Source organism: Chiloscyllium punctatum, chromosome 20 (genome assembly GCF_047496795.1).
Source record: "Chiloscyllium punctatum isolate Juve2018m chromosome 20, sChiPun1.3, whole genome shotgun sequence".
In the NCBI taxonomy this organism is placed as follows: domain Eukaryota; kingdom Metazoa; phylum Chordata; class Chondrichthyes; order Orectolobiformes; family Hemiscylliidae; genus Chiloscyllium; species Chiloscyllium punctatum.
The window spans coordinates 26747573-26770072 of record NC_092758.1 but is presented as its reverse complement, the minus strand read 5'-3'; the positions used below and the strand labels follow the sequence as shown (position 1 = coordinate 26770072).

The following is a 22500-nucleotide window of genomic DNA, read 5'->3' as shown; positions in this document are numbered from 1 at the left end:
TAACTGTTTGCATTCCAAACAACCTTGTTATGGAGAAAAAAACTTCATGAAAAAGACTTCCGATTTTGAAGCTTTTCAGATTTCGGGTAAAGGATTGTATAGCTGTACTTGTTCTTTCTATTTGGATAGACAGGGCTCTATGTATTAATGGGGGAGATGGTGGCATACTGACATTTAATCATGTCCACATCGTATGAAAGATTACCGGAAAAATATAAGGAGCCTTCATTCTTACACACAAGTACACCACATTGCAAGCCTGGACAATAAGCTGTGTTGGGGGAGGATATTCCCGGAAATGCATCTAGGGAAGTTATTTGGGTGGAACTGAGAAATAAGAAAGGGATGATAACCTGACTGGGATTGTATTATAGATCCCCTAATAGTCAGAGGGAAATTGAGAAACAAACTTGTAAGGAGATCTCAGCTATCTGTAAGAATAATAGGGTAGTTATGGTTGGGGATTTTAACTTTCCAAACATCGACTGGGACTGCCATAGTGTTAAAGGTTTAGATGGAGAGAATTTTTTTAAGTGTGTACTAGACAATTTTTTGATTCAGTATGTGGATGTACCTACTAGAGAAGGTGCAAAACTTGACCTACTCTTGGGAAATAAGGCAGGGCAGGTGACTGAGGTGTCAGTGGGGGAGCACTTTGTGGCCAGCGACCATAATTCTATTTGTTTTAAAATTGTGATGGAAAAGGATAGACCAGATCTAAAAGTTGAAGTTCTAAATTGGAGAAAGGCCAATTTTGACAGTATTAGGCAAGAACTTTTGAAAGCTGTTTGGAAGCAGATGTTCGCAGGTAAAGGGACGGCTGGAAAATGGGAAGCCTTCAGAAATGAAATAACGAGAATCCAGAGAAAGTATATTCCTGTCAGGGTAAAAGGAAAGGCTGGTAGGTATAGGGAATGCTGGATGACGAAAGAAATTGAGGGTTTGGTTAAGAAAAAGAAGGAAGCATATGTCAGGTATAGACAGGATAGATTGAGTGGATCCTTAGAAGAGTATAAAGAAAGTAGGAGAATACTTAAGAGAGAAATCAGGAGGGCAAAAAGGGGACATGAGATAGCTTTGGAAAACAGAATTAAGGAGAATCCAAAGGGTTTTTACAAATACATTAAGGACAAAAGGTTAACTAGAGAGAGAATAGGGCCCCTCAAAGATCAGCAAGGTGGCCTTTGTGTGGAGTCACAGAAAATGGTGTAGATACTAAATGAATATTTTGCATTAGTATTTACTGTGGAAAAGTATATGGAAGATATAGACTGTAGGGAAGTAGATGGTGACATCTCGCAAAATGTCCAGATTACAGAGGAGGAAGTGCTGGATGTCTTGAAAAGGCTAAAGGTGGATAAATCCCCAGGACCTGATCAGGTGTACCCGAGAACTCTGTGGGAAGCTGGAGAAGTGATTGCTGAGCCTCTTGCTGAGATATTTTTATCATCGACAGTCACAGGTGAGGTGCCAGAAGACTAGAGGTTGGCTAACGTGGTGCCACTGTTTAAGAAGGGCGGTAAAGACAAGCCAGGGAACTATAGACCAGTGAGCCTGACCTCAGTGGTGGGAAAGTTGTTGGAGGGAATCCTGAGGGATAGAATGTACATGTATTTGGAAAGGCAAGGACTGATTAGGGATAGTCAACATGACTTTGTGCGTGGGAAATCATGTCTCACAAACTTGATTAAGTTTTTTGAAGAAGTAACAAAGAAGATTGATGAGGGCAGAGCAGTAGATGTGATCTGTCTGGACTTCAGTAAGGCTTTCGACAAGGTTCCCCATGGGAGATTGATTAGCAAGGTTAGATCTCATGGAATACAGGGAGAACAAGCCCTTTGGATACAGAACTGGCTCAAAGGTAGAAGACACAGGGTAGTGGTGGAGGGTTGTTTTTCAGACTGGAGACCTGTGACCAATGGAGTGCCACAAGGATTGGTGCTGGGTCCTCTACTTTTTGTCATTTACATAAATGATTTGAATGCAAGCATAAGAGGTACAGTTAGTAGGTTTGCAGATGACACCAAAATTGGAGGTGTAGTGGACAGCAAAGAGGGTTACCTCAGATTACAACAGGATCTTGACCAGATGGGCCAATGGGCGGAGAAGTGGCAGATGGAGTTTAATTCAGATAAATGCGAGGTGTTGCATTTTGGGAAAGCAAACCTTAGCAGGACTTATACACTTAATGGTAAGGTCCTAGGTAGTGTTGCTGAACAAAGAGACCTTGGAGTGCAGGTTCATAGCTCCTTGAAAGTGGGGTCACAGGTAGATAGGATAGTGAAGAAGGCGTTTGGTATGCTTTCCATTATTGGTCAGAGTATTGAGTATAGGAGTTGGGAAGTCATGTTGCGGTTGAACAGGACATTGATTAGGCCACTGTTGGAGTATTGCATGCAATTCTGGTCTCCTTCCTATTGAAAAGATGTTGTGAAACTTGAAAGTACTGTACAGTATTTTGTTCATGTCCCAATTATGCCTTCCTCTGTACTTTAATTACCACAAGAAGGGGACACCAAAATCTACATAAGTCAATTGCTAAAATCACTGGGAAATATAAAATATTTTGGTCATAACAATTAGAATATTTTGATCTCCTGGGCTTTAGTAGTAGCTGAAGTAAAATGTCAAACTGAATATAACTTAATTATTATAACAAACCTTCTCTTCCACGTCAGTGGCCTCACTGACTTTACTCAGGGCACTTTCCACTCGCACCAGACGGCTAGATAGACACAGCAGCAAGTTCATCACCTTGTCCAGATCCTCAATGAATGTGTTGTATTTCTGGACTTCATTAGGCGTGCAGACTTCATTCACCCAGGCCTGGATGTCATCACCCAGTGTGCTATTTCTTTTGATATCCATATTTAAGCCAGCTTTAACTTCCTGAAGCCTTTGAAGTTTACATTTAATGGTGTTAATTAACTCCTTCTGGAAAAAAAAAGCAAAATAGCTTTTAACACGCACTTTCTTTTCAAATCTATTAGCAATTTTATATCCGTTTGAGAGTTGGCAGGCGCGCTTTTAATATGGGGCGTAAGAGCCACAAATGGGGATTAAAGCAAATGACAAACTGCCTGGTTCCTGCAACTTGAAGCTTGGAAGATTTTAACCATGGTGTCCATTTGAAATAGCAGTGAATGGGAATGCATCAAAAACACAGCAAAAAACTCAGCCACCATTTATACTACCAGTGTCTCCTATACCTGCCAGGCAGTAGGTAGGGCTGGAATGTGCTCCTTTAGTATAGATCCCAGGAAGAGACAACAATATTGGGTGAAGAAATCTGTGCATTATGGGCAACAAATGAATCTATTTAAAAGGTTTGAATTTTATAATTTTGCTGAAGGGGTACCTTGTCTTGAAGTTAGCAGCACATTTTCAGGAGTGTACTCATTCTGCTCAATATCAAAATATATACTTTTTTGTATTCACTCATGGTGTCGCTAGCTGGCCAGCATTTATTGTCTGTCCCTAGTTGTCTTGAAATATATAGAAACATATAAATTGCGAAGCAAAAAATGACCAAGGTGTACGTAGTTTGTCTTTTGCCAATTTGCCAGCCACATGATATCACCAGAAAGCAATAGAGAAACAAACCTCTGTGTAACCAGCAGAGTATTGAGTACAAGAGTTGGAGGTCAGGTTACGGCTGTACAGGACACTGGTTAGGCCACTGTTGGAATATTGCAAGAAATTCTGGTCTCCTTCCTATCAGAAAGATGTTTTGAAACTTGAAAGGGTTCAGAAAAAATTTACAAGGATGTTGCCAGGGTTGGAGGATTTGAGCTATAGGGAGAGGTTGAACAGATTGGAGCTGTTTTCCCTGGAGTGTCGGAGGTTGAGGGGTGACCTTATAGAGGTTTACAAAATCATGAGGGGCATGGATAGGATAAATAGACAAAGTCTTTTCCCTGGGGTCAGGGAGTCCAGAACTAGAGGGTATAGGTTTAGGGTGAGAGGGGAAAGACATAAAAGAGACCTAAGGGGCAACGTTTTCACACTGAGGGTGGTACGTGTATAGAATGAGCTGCCAGACAAAGTGGTGGAAGCTGGTAGAATTGCAACATCTAAAAGGCATTTGGATGGGTATATGAAGAGGAAGGGTTTGGAGGGATATGGACCTGATGCTGGCAGGTGGGACGAGACTGGGTTGGGACATCTGGTCGGTATGGACAGTTGGACCGAAGGGCCTGTTTCTGTGCCGTACATTTCTATGACTCTAATAACTGACAGGAACTCTCTAATTTGGAACGGAGGGCATTTTGCTTTACTGTGTATAGGTGTACAGAAAAGCATTACAAAATGTCTTGATGTTCATCAATGTGCAGGGGCTGTTTGGAGCATTTTCGAATATATATGTCCCAGGATTACAGATTATTGCTTAATTCATTGTTTGAAAATTTCTACTTGCGGTAATAATTACTGTGGAGCTGAGAGCTTGGTGTTCTGTCATTTGTTGAAGGGGTATCCTTCAAGTGTTAAATTCAGGATTTAAGAAATGCCCACAGTCAACAGAAGTAGATTAAGGTCTGGAGAACTGCCGAGTCAGAATATCTCTGAAGACCTGTAAAAATGGTGGGGTCATCTAAGATTTAGATATCCACTTCCAGCAGATCACAGTTTTGGAGACGATGGAAGAGGCTGGAGTATAAATTAGACATGCAGAAAACCCAAACCCAACAGAACCATTTTGAAATTAGCACTCTCAAAAGAAGTTTCAGTTTTGGTTTTTCAAAAGCCTTAAATCTGCAACGTGCAGTCTTGAATTCATGGAATCTGGTGCTAGAAAAATCACAGCAGGTCAGGTAGCATCTGGGGAGTGAGAGTGTTGATGTTTCAGGTTTGACTCTTCATTAGGTCAAGCCTGAATAATTGACTCTCTTGCTCCTCTGATGCTGCTTGACCTGTTGTGCTTTATCCAGTGCCACACTTTATCGACTCTGATTCTGCAGCATCTATAGTCCTCGCTATCTCCATCAATTCATGGAGGAAGTTTAAATGCTGTTGCAGAGTACACAAAATCTATCTATTATGGTGTGAAATATTTAAAATTTACAATGTGAAGACATACTCTGTGTGCAACAAAATTAAAAACTCATCTATGATAAATATATTTATAATAAGAAAAGGTACAATCACTATGGTATGTGAGAGAGAGAGAGAGAGAGCGAGAGAGCGAGAGAGAGCGAGAGTGAGAGCGAGAGCAAGAGAGAAAACGAACTGGTGATAAGCTGAACCTGAGTGTCAACATGCCTCATACAAAGGGTGACGTTGAGAAATAGGACCTTTGTAGTAAGCTCAGCCAGTGCAGGAATTGACCTAATGCTGTTGCTGTCAACTTAGCTAACTGACCCACATATTTCTGATAAAGCTACGCAGAAGAAAACCTCTCTCCTTGTTTGTATTGCTTTATTGGAAAACTATATGGTATTATATTCATTTGAATGTAGTAGAGTACCTCCCAATAGTCAGAACTAACCATTTACATATGTTTACCTACTGAAAAAGCATTAGGACATTGTGAACTTTTTCCTTAAGACAAGGCATGGCTAATATAAAATTAGCATGCTACATTAGAGATGATATTAGTGTATAAAATACTGGAATAGTGTGTCAGAAACAGGTTAACTGCTGCACATAGAATGCTCAGTGTTAGCTGACAGCTCCCCTCTTGGCTTCAGAGAATAGCGTTGAGAGTGTGGTGCTGGAAAAGCACAGCAGGACAAGCAGCATCAGAGGAGCAGGAGAATCAATGTTTCAGGCAAGAGCCCTTTATCAGGAATGAGGCTTGTGAACTGAGGGGGTGGAGAGATAAATAGGAGGGGGTGTGGGGCTGGGGGAAGGTAGCTGAGAGAGGAATGGTGTTGTACCAGGATCGCATAATTAACACTCACCTTCTTCTCTGTCACATCACTTTGACACTCCATTTCACCCTTGGTGCTTTCTTGTTTTTGATTGATTTTCATTGATATTTCAGATTGGAAATTTGTGTTTGTTAGAAATGGGTGTGGATTATGTTGCTTGTCTCTAATGAAAAGAATAGGAACACAAAGTAGGGATTACATTTCCAAAGGACTGCATTAACACTCCAATTAAACTTACTGTAATTCTGTCATTTTAACATACATTATCGGGAGAGAAGAGACTGGATGTGAAATAATATTGTTTTGAATCTCTGACATGGGTTCAAATTCTTCTCAAACTACTGAGACCATACATCCTCTCTTACAGAGCAAGACATTCCTGAGTTAAGTACATTTGAGGGAGTCCTAGCCTAAGTGTTTAAAGGTATGAGCTACAGCATAAAGCTGCTGATGAGTCAACACAATTCTCAAACTTTCTTAAGCACACAATAGCAATAGATCAGGTGGGAATTTCTTTGAACATGACGTATTGGACCATCTCAAGACTGCTCTATTATTGAAAGGGTCATGGCTGATCCTCACCCTCAGATTCACTCGTTTAGAGACAGAATAAAGGAGGACATCTGTTCATTCCGTTGTACCCTGACTGAGTTTCCTGGATCACAGATAATCTGGCATATTGATGTGTTTAAGTACGTGAGGGAGAAAGGAAGAGAAGGATGATGGGGTTTGCTGAAGTAAAATGTAACAGAAATACAGGAGTGGATGCACTGTATAAGCTATTTAACTCTCTGTAGGATGGGCTACCACTGAAGGTAATTCTGCTAACACAGGCCAGCAAGCTTGGCACTATTGCAACATGACTCCCACTGTTATGTCAGAACAGATGGCAAGAGAATTGAAGGTGATGCTATATGATCAGCAGTAAGTGTCCCTGCTGCCTACAATTTCAAATGGCAATTTGGGTTTGGATTTTCTCAATTTAGTTTAACTGGCTCTATGCCTGGTTTATGTCAGGTAGTGAATGTTAAAATGGAGCCTTAAATGCTGGATTTTTCTCTGTAATTCCACTGGAAATTGTTTCTTAAATCAGAATGAAGGACAAAAAATTGGATGAGCAGGGCTGCCATTGCCAAATCACCCTGAACTCCATTTTTCTCACCTTGAAACTATCATGAGCTCACCTGACCTTGCCTGCCACACTTAAGTGCTGGGGGTCCATCTTGTTGACTCGTTTGTTCCCCAGTTTTCCCCTTGCTTGCCAGTACCTACATCAGAAGGAATCTTAAATTGACAATCCCTACACTTCAAACTGAACCTCGATAATAGAACAATGGAACCAAGAACTAGCTGGTAAAAGGCCATATTAAGTCTAATATCAGGAAACTATTGTTCACAAAATGATCCATCGACATACAAGGATTTCTGTATCAGACAATAAAGATAATAATCCCGGAATGATTTAACAAACAAATGCTGCGATGATGGTAACTATGCTTTTTTGTGACGGATGAGATTAGCTAGGTCTAATGACCATTCTCACATTGACATACATCCTGAGAGTATCACAAAAATAACATCAAAGATTTTCAAGCCAATGTTATTCAGCAGAGTCCAGTGGCATATTCTTATCCATTTTCTGCAATCCATTTCCTTAACAGTGTGTGAGATACTAAATAATACAGATAAACATATCAATGTCACATCTGTCTCTTCATTCATCTTGGAGCAAATTAAAAGAACACAGGGGAATTGCTGATGGATCCAAAACTGAATGATATCTGACAGATTTAATAAATTATTAATCCTAAATAAGTTGTTGAAACACCAGTTATTACTTCTTGCTGTGTGCCATTGTGAGGGTAGGTTTTGCTACACCTGTCCTCAAATGTATATGATACCACGTGATGAGTGACACATCACATAGCTGCTGCCTCTATTTACCCCCACCACTGGTTTACTGAGTGCATCTACTGATTTTGAGATTAGTTGGAACACAAAGGTACGAAATTTTTCAGTTGTTCTCTGGTTCAGAATATATATTTCATTATCACTGTCATGTCAAAGTGACAGTGAGTGGACTTTTCTGTAAGACGCGGGTTGTGAATAACCGGAGGGATTAATCAATGATCACTTGGCATTTGAACAATTTCAATAGCACGACAAGTGAAGAAACATAGTGCTGCATGTTTAAGTTTTAAACTTCATCCTGAGCTAAGTAGAGATGTAGAAGCTCTGCAGTGGGGAGAAATTAGTTAAAGAAAGAAAATAGCATAACCTTTTGTTTTGTGTCTAGGGCCAACTTAACCTGAGCATACAAACACAGGCATTTCAGTGCAACCTAACAGTGAGTGTGACTTTGGAGCAGACAACAGTTAGTAAGTTTGCAGATGACACCAAACTTGGAGGTGTAGTGGACAGCAAACAAGGCTACCTCAGATTATAACAGGACCTGGACCAGATGGGCTGAGAAGTGGCAGATGGAGTTTAATTCAGAAAATGCAAGTTGCTGCATTTTGGGAAAGTAAATCTTAGCGGGACTTCTACACTTCATGGTAAGGTCCTAGGGAGTGTTGCTGAACAAAGAGACCTTGGAGTGCAGGTTCATAGCTCCTTGAAAGTGGGGTCGCAGGTAGATAGGATAGTGAAGAAGGCGTTTGGTATGCTTTCCTTTATTGGTCAGAGTATTGAGTACAGGAGTTGGGAGGTCATGTTGCGGCTGTACATCTCTATGACTCTATGACACTTTGCCCTCTAGTTCTGGACTCCCTGACCACAGGGAAAAGATTTTGTCTATTTATCCTATCCATGCCCCTCATAATTTTGTAAACCTCTATAAGGTCACCCCTCAGCCTCTGAACTCCAGGGAAAACAGCTCCAGCGTGTTCAGCCTCTCCTTATAGCTCAAATCCTCCAACCCTGGCAATATCCTTGTAAATCTTTTCTGAACCCTTTCAAGTTTCACAACATCTTTCCAATAGGAAGGAGACCAGAATTGCACGCAATAATCCAACAGTGGCCTAATCAATGTCCTGTACAACCGCAACATGACCTCAACTCCTGTACTCGATACTCTGACCAATAAAGGAAAGCATACCAAATGCCTTCTTCACTATCCTATCTACCTGCGATTCCACTTTCAAGGAGCTGTGAACCTGCACTCCAAGGTCTCTTTGTTCAGCAACACTCCCTAGGACCTTACCATTAAGTGTAAGATTTGCTAAGATTTGCTTTCCCAAAATGCAGCAGCTCGCGTTTATCTGAATTAAACTTCATCTGCCACTTCTCAGCCCATTGGCCCATCTGGTCAGATCCTGTTGTAATCGGAGGTAACCCTCTTCGCTGTCCACTCCACCTTCAATTTTGGCGTCATCTGCAAACTTACTAACTGTACCTCTTATGCTCGCATCTAAATCATTTGTGTAAATGACAAAAAGTAGAGGGCCCAGCACCGATCCTTGTGGCACTCCACTGGTCACAGGCTTCCAGTCTGAAAAACAACCCTCCACCACCACCCTCTGTCTTCTACCTTTGAGCCAGTTCTGTATCCAAATGGCTGGTTCTCCCTGTATTCCATGAGATCTAACCTTGCTAATCATGGGGAACTTTGTCGAACGCCTTACCAAAGTCCACAGATCACATCTACTGCTCTGCCCTCATCAATCTTCTTTGTTACTTCTTCAAAAAACTCAATCAAGTTTGGGTTTAGGGGTGAGAGGGGAAAGATATAAAAGAGACCTAAGGGCAACTTTTTCACACAAGGGTGGTACATGTATGGAATGAGCTGCCAGAGGAAGTGGTGGAAGCTGGTACAATTGCAACATTTAAAAGGCATTTGGATGGGTATATGAATTGATAGGGTTTGGAGGGATATGGGCCGGGTGCTGGCAGGTGGGGCATCTCGTCGGCATGGACGGTTTGGACCGAAGGGTACCTATGACTCTATAACTGAGAGTTAGGTGAGTAAGAGATTTGGGGAATAGGAGAAACAGGTGCTTTTTTTTTTAATTTTCTTCACCCTATTAAAGTTGGTTCTTACTCTATTACAGGAGACGAGGATAGCTTTGGTGAGGATATCAGAAGTGGTCATGGTCCATTCTATTTCCAAGGTTCAAAGATAGTACAACAGCTGGTGTTAACCTTCATAAAATACATGAAAATTAATAATGGAATAAAATAATAAAGTAACAAATGAAAACACATTAAAGATGGTAGGACAGGTAACTTGTCATGGGAGCAACACATGGGAGTTCCTGGATGCCAGTATAATACAGATTATACACGTCATCAGTAAATGTTTGTGGCTCAAGGAAATTCAGCTCAGAGTCACTGAGTGGAGACCTGAGCTGCAAACACTGTGTCACATCAGTGAGGGGGAAAGTAACTTAAATATTTTGTACCAGTAGGCTGTCATACACATTAGAACAGGATCTTCTGATTGGTTACATAGCCAGAGGCAGACGAGTGTGGTTGTAACTGAGGCAAGTAAGAGGACGCAGAGGACAGCAGTGCAGGAGCCTCAACCTTTGCAGTTTTTCAACAGGCTTGACATTCTTTCAGCTTGTTTGGATGAGAGTAGGGACTAAAGGGTGGTCGAGCTGACTGACCACTGCGGTACAAGAAGTCATTAAAATGGGAGGAGCAAAACAGAATGTAGTGGTAGAGGTAGACAGTATGGCAAAAGAGTTGAGACATTTCTCTGAAACAAAGAGTAAGAGTTCAAAAGACATTGTTTCCTGTCTGGTACTTGGGTTCAGAACACCTGTTCAGGGCTGGAGAAGAATATAAAGTAGTAGGGATGAGATTCAGTCAGTGTGGTCCATGTAGACAAAAACAGAACGAGAAAAGAAACCTCCAAACATTTTTTTTCTGACGAGCTTGGCATAAAATTATGAAGCAGAACCTTAATGGTTATAAGCTTTGGATTATCACCTAAGGCACATTCAATTTGGCATTGGCAAGCAAGATTAGAGAATGAAAGCATAACTCAAAGACTGATACAGTAGAACTAGGTTCCAGTGTGTAGGAAAATGGGGCTATACTGTTGGGACAGTCGACACCTGAACCATGCTCACACCAAAGTTCTATTGAGTAGCATAACTAGGGAAGTAGAAAAGATTTTAAAATAAAATGTGTGTGTGGTGTGTGTGTGTATGTGGCTGGGGGCGGGGGGTGTCAGAATTCAGGATGGCGGTGATTTGAATAGATCAGCCTTGCTGAGCTCTGCACCTCAACCCAAGGTAGTAATATTTTCTCACCCACCATCTTTTGGAAAAAATTATTGTTAAATGGTAAAACAACCGTTTTAATCCTTTTTCAAGCATGCAAGAATAACTAAGGGAAAGCGAACGGCCAAGTCTCAACACTTGGAATACTCGAAAACAGTGGGCGGGCCCGAGACTGAAACTTGGAAAGCAGCTGTAGCTCCTTCTGCAGCTGTGAAAGAAGTGCCCACACAGCAGCACATCGGGGAGGAACTCGGAGCGATCCAACAGCTGATCCAGGAGATGAGGAAGGAGACTTTTAATCAACTGGAGCCCATCTCAGCCATGCTGCAAAAGCATGAAAAGGAGTTGGAAGGGCTCCGGAAGCGAGTTGAAGATGTTGAGCGGCGGACCGCGGCATCGGAGATTGAGGTTGAGTCCTTGGCAGGGCCGATCTGTGCCCTAGAGAAGCAGGTTTAGACCCTGACTGACCGAGTTGATGACCTGGAAAATAGAGGTAGGAGGAAAAATATCTGAGTCATCGGCCTGCCAGAGGGAGTAGAAGGTGGGCAGCCAGCAAGTTTTTTTTTGAAGACTGGGCTGGGAATGTCTTGGCTGGGATGCTGAGGCGGATCGGGTGAAGGTTGACAGAGCTCACCGGACTGCAGTGTGCAGATCCACTCAGTTATCTGTACCCCTTGCCCAGCTCTGATATGACTTCAATGCTACAGGGACAAGCAGAGTGTCATGGAAACTTTTAGAAGGTTGGGAAGCGATCTGTAGGCCCTGACCTATCAGGGAACTAAGATAATGCTTTTTCAGGAATTTTCTGCAGCAGTGATCCATAAAAGGAATTCATTTGATGAGGTTAAGATAAGGTTAAAGGACCTCAGTATTCAATATTCAAATGAGATACCCAGTGGTGCTTTGTATTACTTACGAGGAGACTGTGCAGTCATTTCATTCCTTGGAGCAAGCCAAAAACATCTTGGACATCTTAAAGTAATGTAGATGTATTTATGGACATGGACAACAGTGTCGGGTTTTTTTTGTTTTGCTTTTATTTCTTGTATTTTCACTCTTTTCCCAAAGAAGTTGTAGTTGGTGTTTGTTTCTCTGAGCTGGAGTGGTATTGATATATTGTGGTGGGTGGGCAGAGTGCTCACTGTTTTTGTTATACCTTTGTGTTTACAATGTCCTTTGTTTAGTTTCTTCCATTGCTTGGGTTTGGGATGTGGTTTGAGCTGGAAGTAGGGGATGGAGGTGTGTGGGAAACACAAGCGTCCTCTGTGGGCAAAGTGTGGAGTCCCATATTAGGTACCTTCTGGGTTTTGTAGTTAGTTATTTTTTGTAAATCGACTCTATTAGTTTCCTTTTGAGTATGCTCAGTGTGTTGTAAGACAAATTCTTCCTCTCGGCAGGTCAAAGGTGATTGTAAAGGATCATGGTTAGCAGCATTCTTAAACGGTGCACCTGGAATACCAGAGGGATTCATTCACCATTTAAAAGAAAAATAGTGCTATTGACCCTTAAAAAGGAGAGTGTGGGTGTTGCCCTGTTACAAGAGACTCATCTTAATGACAAGGAACACTTGAAGATACAGCAGGGTGGGTTTGATTGCTCGTTTTTCTCATCTTTTAGTACTAGGAATAGAGGAGTGGCAATACTTGTCCGGAAGGGTCTCCCATTTAATTTAATAGACTGGGAGTATGGTCGGTTTGTTATTCTTAAGGCCCTTATTCACGGCGAGGAATATGTTCTTTTAAATGTCTACAGTCCCCCGGCCCACCCTCTTAAATTTTTGACTGATGCACTAAGCTAATGGCCTTGGCGTCACAGCATATTATAATGGGGGGGGGGGGGGGGGACTTTAATTGCCTTATGGATTCTGTGCTGGATAGAATGTCCAAAGGCCTCCCAAAGCTTTCTTCAAAATCTAAGCAGTTGGGTGATCTAGTATGGACCTCGGGTTGGTAGATGTTTGGGGATGTTTACACCCTACGAGCAGGGATTTTACATTCTTTGCCACTCCTCATAAATGCCACAAAAGGATTGATTATTTCCTAACTCTGCGGCTTTTTTTAGATTTGGTGTTCGATTGGAAATATTGCCATCTCAGATCATGCAGTGGCGTATTTAATGGTTAAGATTAAGGGTGATGTGATGGTGCTGGCGAATGGATCCCTTCATCCACAAGGACGGCAAGTTTGTAGAATACTTCTCTCGGGAATTTGAAGCTTTTTTGGCCACCAACTCAGGTACAGCTAGTAATCTGTCCATTCTTTAGAAGAGTGTTAAGGCCTATGATAGAGGGATAATTATCTCATACTCTGCCAGCCAGAACTGACAGAAGGGAGAGCAGCAACATCTGCTTGAGGACGACTGAAGGCAGCTGAGATGGCATATTACAGTAGACTGTCAGTGACTAAGCTGCAATAGATCACAGCTCTCTGATCCACCTTAAACCCCATGCTAACGCGAAGCAGAGGGTGTTCAGCATGGTGATAGACCGGGTAAATACTTGGCATATTTGATCAGGAAGAAGAATGTCTCCCAGTCTATTGCTTCTATTAGGGAAGGGAATGGGACTCTTACTTACAATGCTAAAAAGATCAATGAGGCATTTTGGAGGTTTTTCTCTGAACTTTACCAGTCTAAGTGCTGTGAGGACATATGGGATAAAATGAAGTTTTTTTTAGGAATTTGGATCTTCCTGGTGTGTCTCTCCTTAGTGCTGCGCTAACTGCCCAAGCAATATAGGAGGCAGTGAGACAATTTCAACGTGGAAAAGCCCTGGCCCTAATAGCTTGCCCTATGAGTTTTAGAAAGAATTTGTAAACATACTCTCAGGACCGATGCTAGACATGTATAACTATTCATATAGTTGGGATTTCTCTTATCTCTCTTATCCTCAAGAACGGGAAGAGTCGGAAGACTGTGCTTCTTACAGACCCATCTCGCTTTTAAACTCTGATTTTAAAATTTTATCCAACATTCTGGTATTGAGCTTGGAAGGGGTGCTGCCCCCTATTGTTAAGGAGGATCAGACAGGCTTTATAAAGGGTCACAGATCTTCTAATAATGTTAGGTAACTGCTTAACATGACTGAAGTGTGCCAGCAACAGTCAGTTCAAGGGTTGGTGGTTTCCTTGGAGGCAGAGAAGGTGTTTGACTGGGTGGAGTGGTCATATCTTTTTTATACTCTGAGGCAGTTTCGCATGGGTGAAGTGTTTACTAGATGGGTATAGCTACCCCAAAGATAGGGATGATGTTCTCATTTTTCTTTCGAACCCAGCAGGTTCGGTGCCCTTTTTGATACAATGTATTAATTCATTTGGCTTTTTCTCAGGTTACAAGATCAATTTTTCAAAATCGGAAGCTATGCCTATGGGAGGTGGGGCCTTAGGGGAATGCCAGACATGGAAGGTGGGTTCCCCTTTAAGTGGGCACAGGAAGGCTTTCTTCATTTGGGCCTCTCTCTTACCCCTATCTTTGATCAGTTTTTCAAGGCTAATTTTGTTCATTTATTTGACAAGATGAAACAAGACCTTCAAAGACGGTGGCGGGGGGGGGTGCTTCCAATATCATGGCTAGGTCGAGTTGCTCTTGTTAAAATGAATGTACTTCCTCACTTATTATACCTTCTGTGGATGCTTCCCCTGCTTTTTCTGAAACAAATGTTTCAGAAATTAAGTGGTTGGTTTAGTTCTTTTATTTGACTCCATACGCGTCCCCTTATCAAGTTTACAAAATCACAAATGTCCCAGGGGTTGGGAGGAATGGATCTCCCGGATGTCAGAAGATATCAAATGAGCTCCCTTTTATCTTTAGTGAGTGATTGGGCCTGTGAAGACTCGGCGTTGATATGGTTGGACATTAAGGCCTCCCTCTTATTAACCTGCTGTTTCTGGATAAAATGAGGATAACTGCGGAACATTGCCGCAATCCAGTAGTTATTAACATTGTCAAAGCGTGAAGGGCAATGAGACAAATGGAGGGTATTATATCTAAAACATCTTTCCACGCTCCCACAGTATGCCAGGTTTCCAGCCAGGGACAATGGATCCTGGGTTTAAGTCCTGGACAGACCGGGGGGTCTCTTGTTTGGGTGACCTGTTTGAAGATGAAACACTAATGTCATTTGATCAATTAACTCATAAGTATGGATTATCAAGCAGGGACCTCTTCTGCTTTTTTTCAGTTGAGAGATTTTATCCATAAAGAGACTAACTGAGTGTTATAGATCTGATACAGAAAAGAGGATGGTTCAGGCTAAGAGCACTCTTTCAGTGAGTACTCTGTCATTTGTTGAGGGGAGGTTCCTTTGGTGACATCGAGCAATTACGGGAGGTCTGGGAGAGAGAGTTAGGAGTGGAGATCACTCCGGAATCTTGGGAGGACATTTGTGAGAGTGGAAGGAAGATTTCAATATGTAATAGGATCCATGCTATGCAGTTAAAGATTCTTCATAGGGCTCATCTGGCCAGAGATTGTCTTGCAAAATCTAAGCAGGGTGCATCTTCAATGTGCCCCAATGTAAAATAAATAAGGTACCCTCACTCATTGTTTGTGGTCCTGCTGCCGGCTCCGTATGTGCTGCGGCAGGAGTAATAGAGGGTCTCGGGGACCAAAGTTAAGGTGGACCCGGTTTCTTTTCTCCTGAATTTGCTGAATTTATTTCCCTTAGATGTACATGGGAGAAAGCTTTTTAGCATCCTCACTTTTTGTGCGAGGAAGAAAATTCTGATGTGCTGGCTGACTGAGAACCCCCCCGGTCTGTCGGGGTGGCGTAAGTTAATTATGGAACACATTCCTTTGGACTTTCTTACAAACATGGTGCACCAGAAAATGGACAATTTTGATAGGCCATGGCAGCCATTTTTGAATTATTCGGAAGGAGATCTGTCTGCCGCTTTAATTGGCACTTTTGTCTAGCCATGGTAGTTTGGCTTAATAAGCCTAATGTCCTGAGAGGAAGAATTTCGAGCAAATGTGGGTTTAATAATTGATACTCTTGAAGGTTGAGAGCGGAGGTCTTGTTACGCTAAGCGGCATTATTAATTTACTTATTTATTTATTGATGTGTAATGAGTGTAGTTGTGAGTTCTTTTGTAGAGTAGTTGGTTTATTGTTATCGGTGTTTTTGTTGTTACAATGTTATATTTTCATATTTTTGCAATTTTATAATTTTGTAAAGAAAAACATTTTTCCAATAAAAATATTTTAAGAAATAAATAAGTTGTGGGGCACGCACTCAATTTTGAGAAGGTGTGGTAAATCAAATAATAAAGACAAAGCAAGAGAGTAAGATATTAATATGGGAAATGAGAACCCACCCTAGAGTATAGATCTAAGATAGATCAACAGACAAGGCTAAAAATTACAAGAATAGTAAAAAGACATAACTGAAGGCTATATATATCTGAAAGCACCCAACATTCAAAGTAAAACAGAAGAATTAATAATGCAAAGAGAAACAAGTAAACTTAATTCAGGAGTTATTACAGACATAAAATGACATAGATTGGGGCATCACAATCAAAATTTAGAAACGACAGAAAGTAGGAAAAGATAGAGAAGTGGCTCTGTTAATTAATAATGCTTTTAGCACAATAGACAGGGATGACCTAAAATCAAGTAAGGAGGATGTAGAAGTGGTTCGAGTTACACTGAGAAATGATAAAGGGAAGAAGTTACTTGTGGGATTGGTGAATAGGCCCTCTATCAGTAACCACACAGTAAGATGGGATATGAAGAAAGAAGTAATGGGTGCTTGTCAGAATGGTGTGAAGATATTGTGGGGGACTTTTGTCTGGAAAAGTCAGATGGGCAAAGGTAGCCTAGCAGGGGGCATATTATTAGAAAGGTTTCAGGATAATTTCTCAGAACAGTACATTTTGGAGCCAACCAGAGAGATGCCTTTACTAGTTCTGTTACTATGTAACAATAGGGGTAATCGGTTTAGCTCAGTTGGCTGGATTGTTGGTTTACAGAGTAGTGTGATGCAAACAGCTTGGGTTCGTTTCCCATCACTGGTTTGAGGTTACCATGAAGGACTCTCCTTCCCAACCTCTTCTCTTACCTGAGGTCTTCTGGTGGCCCTCAGGTTAAATTGCCACCAGTGGCTTCTCTCTAGTGAGAGAGTAGCCCTTACTCTGGTGACCAAAAAAGCAAGATGGGTAAATAATGACCTCACAGGGAAGGTTCCAGTAGGTAATAGCAATCCTTATAACTGATCTTTACATTTAATTTAAGAGAGAAAAATGGGTCCAAGGTTGGTATTTAAAATGTAAATAATGAGCAATTGTGAAGGCACAAAAGCAGTAGCAGAAGTGAATTGGCAAATTAGTTTAAGGAATAGGTGAATGGGAATGCAGTGACTGATATTTAAGGGGACATTTCAGAATACACTCATTAAATACAACAAGAAAGAAAAAAATCCAAGGGTGGGACTCACTATCTCCGCTTAGCCAGAAATGTTAAATATAGTATCAAAATTATTGAAAAAGCACCATAGTTTTGCAAAGATGGATAGCAGGTCAAAAGTTTGGCTAGTGTGATAGTTGATGTACTTGTTTTTAGTTTACAAACTTCCCTAGACTTGGGGAAGTTTTTATTTGTTTTTCAAAAAGGGAGACAGAAATTCTGAAACTATTGACCTATTTGCTTAATATCTGTAACAGGGAAGGTGTTAGAAGCTGTTTTTAAAAGATAGTGTAGATGGGCACTTGGAAAAATTCAAAGTACTCAGACACAGTGAACATTGATTTGTGAAAGAAAAATCACATTTAACCAATTTATGAATGAAGGGGAGCCAGATGTAGAAACATACAAAGACATGAACAAGGAACAGAGTGGGACACTCATTCTTTTGAATCTATTCTGCTATTCAGTATGATCGCGACTGATCTGATCTGATTTTAACCTCAAATCTACATTCTTGCATATTCCGATAACCTTAAATCCCCTTGGCAATCAAGAATCTGTCTACATCTGCCTAAAAAATATTAAAAGATTCAAAGACACACAAACCTCTGAGAGAAAAGATTGTTTCCTCATCTTCTATCTTCAGTAGGTGACCCCTTATTTTTAAGCTATGATCCCTAGTCTCAGATTCTACCACAAGAAAAAAAAAATTCCTTTCCACATCTACCTGTTCAATTCCCCTCAGGATCTTATACAGTCCAATCAAGTCACATCTGACTCTGTTAAACTCCAGGGAATACAGGTCTAGCTTGTCTACCCTTTCCTCAGAGGCAATTCTCTCATTCCAGGTATTAGTCAGCACGTAAAATTCTTTCATTGTAGTTATTCGAAGGCACTTTCACCATTATATCAGCAATTAATCCCATCCTGTTGGTCAAAACCAGATTTAGTATTGTCTGTTCCAATAACGAACGAGACTCCCACATGCTAAATAGTTACGCGACCCCGAGCGGTCCGCGTCCAACTTCTTAGAGGGACATGTGGCGTACAGCCACACGAGATTGAGCAGTTAGTGCCATAGAATACTGGTCTCAGAATTTGGTTCAAATACATTCAGTCTAGTTTCTAGTCTATGTAATATAATGAGTGGTGTGACAGTGGGGTCAGTGTTGAGACCAGAACTTTTTACTGTTTATGTAAATGATTTGAATGAAGAGACCGGAGGTTTGGTTGCTAAATTTGATGATGACACAAAGATAGGTCGGAAACTAATTTGCGAAGAGGACATTAGAAGTCTACAAAGGGATGGGTTGTATGTAGGCAAGGTTTAGATTAATCATGGACATGCTGTCTTAAAGGAAAGGTTAGACTGGCTCTGCTTCTATTTGTTGGAGTTTAGAAGAGTAAGAAGTGACTTGATTGAAACATTTAAAATCCTGAGGTGCCTTGACAAGGCGCATGTAGAAAAAAAGGCGAAAGTGCGGACTGCTGATGCCAGAGGTTAGTGTCGAGAGTATGGCACTGGAAAAGTACAGCAGGTCAGGCAGCATCCAAAGAGCAGGAGAATCGACATTTCAGGCAAAAGCCCTTCATCAGGAATTTATTTTGGGAGAATCTAGAATCAGGAAACACTGTTTAAAAATAGGGGTTACCCAGCTAAAACAGAGATGATGATAATTCTTTTCTTTCAGACATTCATGAGACTTTGAACCGCTCTTCCTCAAAAGGCCATGAAAGCAGTGTCTTTCAATATTTAGGATGCATAGAATCTTGATAAGTAAGGGGGTGAAATTCCTGGGTAGGGGGTAGAGGGGAATCAGATCAATCATGTCCTTATTCATAAGGCAGGCTTGAGGGGTGAGTGGCCTCCTGCTGCCCCTAAATCACGTTTGTATCAAAATTATTTAAAAATATAGACTCCTGCTCAGTGTTTCCATTTCCATATCATACAAAAAAACTAAGCGGTTGTTACTGGATATTAGTAGACACTGCAAACAGCACTGCGCAGCCATTCTTGCTTGGAACCCATTTTGTAATGCATCAGTTCATACCCCACCATCCACTAAACACTGTCCAACCCTCCTTCCATGTTGGTCCTGCCCCTGTACTGATGTATTGGTGATTTGGAGACAGTTAGGACTACAGATGCTGGACGTCAGAGTCGATAAAATGCGGAGCTAGAAAGGCACAGAAGGTAAGGTTGCATCGGAGGAGCAGGAAAGTTGACTTTTCAGGTCAGGACCCTATATCAGGACTGGGCAGAGGAGGTAACCTGGGAGTAGCAGTGGAAGAGAGACCCACTGAGATCTTTATGGAGGGATTAGGAAAACGTCTTCAAAGCTGGTTTGAAGAGGCTTCACAGTATGGTTTTCAGCGACTCAGAGATGGTAAGAACTGCAGATGCTGGAAGTCAGAGTTGATAAAATGTTGACTGATCGGGGTCCCAACCTGAAATTTCAACTTGCCTGACCCGCTGTACCTTTCCAGCTCCATATTTTAATTGATGTATTGATGATACCTGAATATTAACCCACAGAAACAATGAAGGCTTTCTAGAAAGGTGTAGATATAGGTCTTAGAAGTAAAGGGATCAAAGGGTACGTGGAGAAAACAGGCACAGGGTACGGAGTTGGATGATCATATTTAAAATAAATGGCTCAAAGACCTACACCCACTTTTAAATTCCATGTTCCTACTCTCCTATGAAAGGAAATATTAAAAATTGAAAGAAGAGCAGCTCAGCTTCAATCTTGGACAGCTCAGTGCAATACTGCTAGAGTTAAAATCTCTTTTGTACCTAAAAGAAGCATGATGGATTGTGTTCCAAAATCATCATTGAGAACTTAAAGATTTCATTTAGCTCACTTACCTTTTCAGTAATCATTTCACATAATTTATTCACAAGTTACATATCGAAAAGTGTAATTAATTTACTTACTTATTCTTGGTTTCCTTCTCCATTCCCTGACTGTACATTTGTTGTCTCCTCTGACAAGCCTCAAGCACCAAAGTATCCTTTTGAAACAACTCTGTCACAAGATCCATTATAGTTTTCCTTGTAGGGTTGGGATCGAACACATCTGCTAGTGAATGATCTTCATTTATCATTTCCTTTATAAGCTCCTCGATTCTGAGGTCTTCAGGAGTTTTTGTCTTCACCCTTACATGGACAGAGTTTGTCCCCGGATCTTTTGAAAGCTGTGGAGATGGCTCTTCCCTATTGTCTTGATGGTCCTTCACTGGAAATGGCTGATTGGTCTCACTTTTGTCCTCAGCAGACTTTGCAACTTGTGCCATGGAGGTTGACATAGGTCTTTCAATAGTGAGGTCTGAACAGTTTGATGAAAGTCCCGACCCCGTTGACATATACCTGTTATGATTTTCTTCACCATTTTCTCTGAAATTTAGATGAACAGATTCCCTTGTTGACAGTGAATTCTTAGAAAAAAAACCTCTGGAATCATGTCAAATAGCTACAATTAAAATGACATTTGGAAAGCATCTCAGATTCATAATAGAGGCATTAACATCCTGAATTAGGAACTCTCTTCTATCCATCTACCACACCCATCACAAGTGTCTGCTTTGCATTTCAGGCCCGCAGCTACAATTACGCTTCTGCAATGGATAAAAAAACAAAAGGAAAGTAGTGCTGGGAAAGGTATTCCCCTATAATGTCATTAGATTTCTCTTGGTAAGCCTTAAAGCATAGATGTTGATGGGCACTGTTGACAGAACCTTGAGCTAATAAAATTCTACCAAGCAAGATTGGTTCACAGAAAATAAAAAAATGTATTATATGAACATTTGATATATTCTTGGGCTTGTGTAGAAGTCAATTTGTTTTAAAATTAGTTTCTCAAAACAGCTGAAATAAAACAGACTTTCCTCATAAATTGTATTTCCGATTGAGAAGTAGCTTTCACGTGGGCGGCACGGTGGCACAGTGGTTAGCACTGCTGCCTCACAGCGCCTGAGACCCAGGTTCAATTCCTGCCTCAGGCAACTGCCTGTGTGGAGTTTGCACGTTCTCCCTGTGTCTGCGTGGGTTTCCTCCAGGTGCTCCGGTTTCCTCCCACAGTCCAAAGATGTGCAGGTCAGGTGAATTGGCCATGCTAAATTGCCCATAGTGTTAGGTAAGGGGTAAATGTAGATGTAGGGGTATGGGTGGGTTACGCTTCGGCGGGGCGGTGTGGACTTGTTGGGCTGAAGGGCCTGTTTCCACACTGTAAGTAATCTAATCTATCATTCGGGTTGGAATTGATCTCTCGCTTTATAAAAGAAGATATTGCTTATCTCACTGGCACTGCTAAATTAGGAATTCTTGAGGCCACATGTACTAACAGTGAGGGTTCTGTCTTCGCACAACAGCATCAGACTACTCCTCACCTCCAACTCTAATTAATCCTTTGAGCAGCATCAATATTCACTTGCAACAAATTGGTACTTTGAGGAGTAACAATTTGGATGCCAAACTCACCCATATCCTGTATTTATCAACAGACATTCTCACAGGTGTAAAACAAGCAGTAAAGGAAACCTTAAATCTATTCAACAGGGTCACCTTGTCCCGAATACGACATTTTATATTTACAGCTGAAACTGTACCATATCCGAAGCCAAATTGAATTAAGATGCTTAACTTTTTACATCTAAAATAAAGCCAAGAACCATGGATGCTGGAAATCTCAAACTAAAACAGAAATTGCTGTTGAAACTCCGTAGGTTTGGCAGCATCTGTGCACAGAAAGCAGAGTTAACATTTTGAGTCCAGTGAAGAAGGGTCTGCTTTCTCTCCACAGATGCTGCTAGACCTGCTGAGTTTCTTTAGCAATTGGCTGTCAGGTAATTTCATAGAGTACCTACAGAGTGGAAACAGGTCCTTCAAGTCCACACCGACCCTCCGAAGAGTATCCCACACAAACCCCTTTACTCTACATTTACCCCTAACCCACACATCCCTGAACACTATGGGCAATTTAGCATGGCCAACGCACCGA

At 41.3% G+C, this 22500-nt stretch overlaps 1 protein-coding gene across 1 annotated transcript in view; it reads right to left on the bottom strand.

Annotated features, from left to right (window-relative positions):
• Positions 1-22500, bottom strand: part of shroom1 (shroom family member 1) — a 75567-nt gene that overhangs the window by 7510 nt on the left and 45557 nt on the right. The window contains exons 5-7 of the mRNA XM_072590539.1: positions 20439-20897; positions 5901-6033; positions 2662-2934 (exon numbers count right to left, since the gene is read on the bottom strand). Of these exons, the coding sequence (XP_072446640.1) occupies positions 2662-2934; positions 5901-6033; positions 20439-20897 (865 nt within the window). The remainder of the gene's footprint in view (positions 1-2661; positions 2935-5900; positions 6034-20438; positions 20898-22500) is intronic.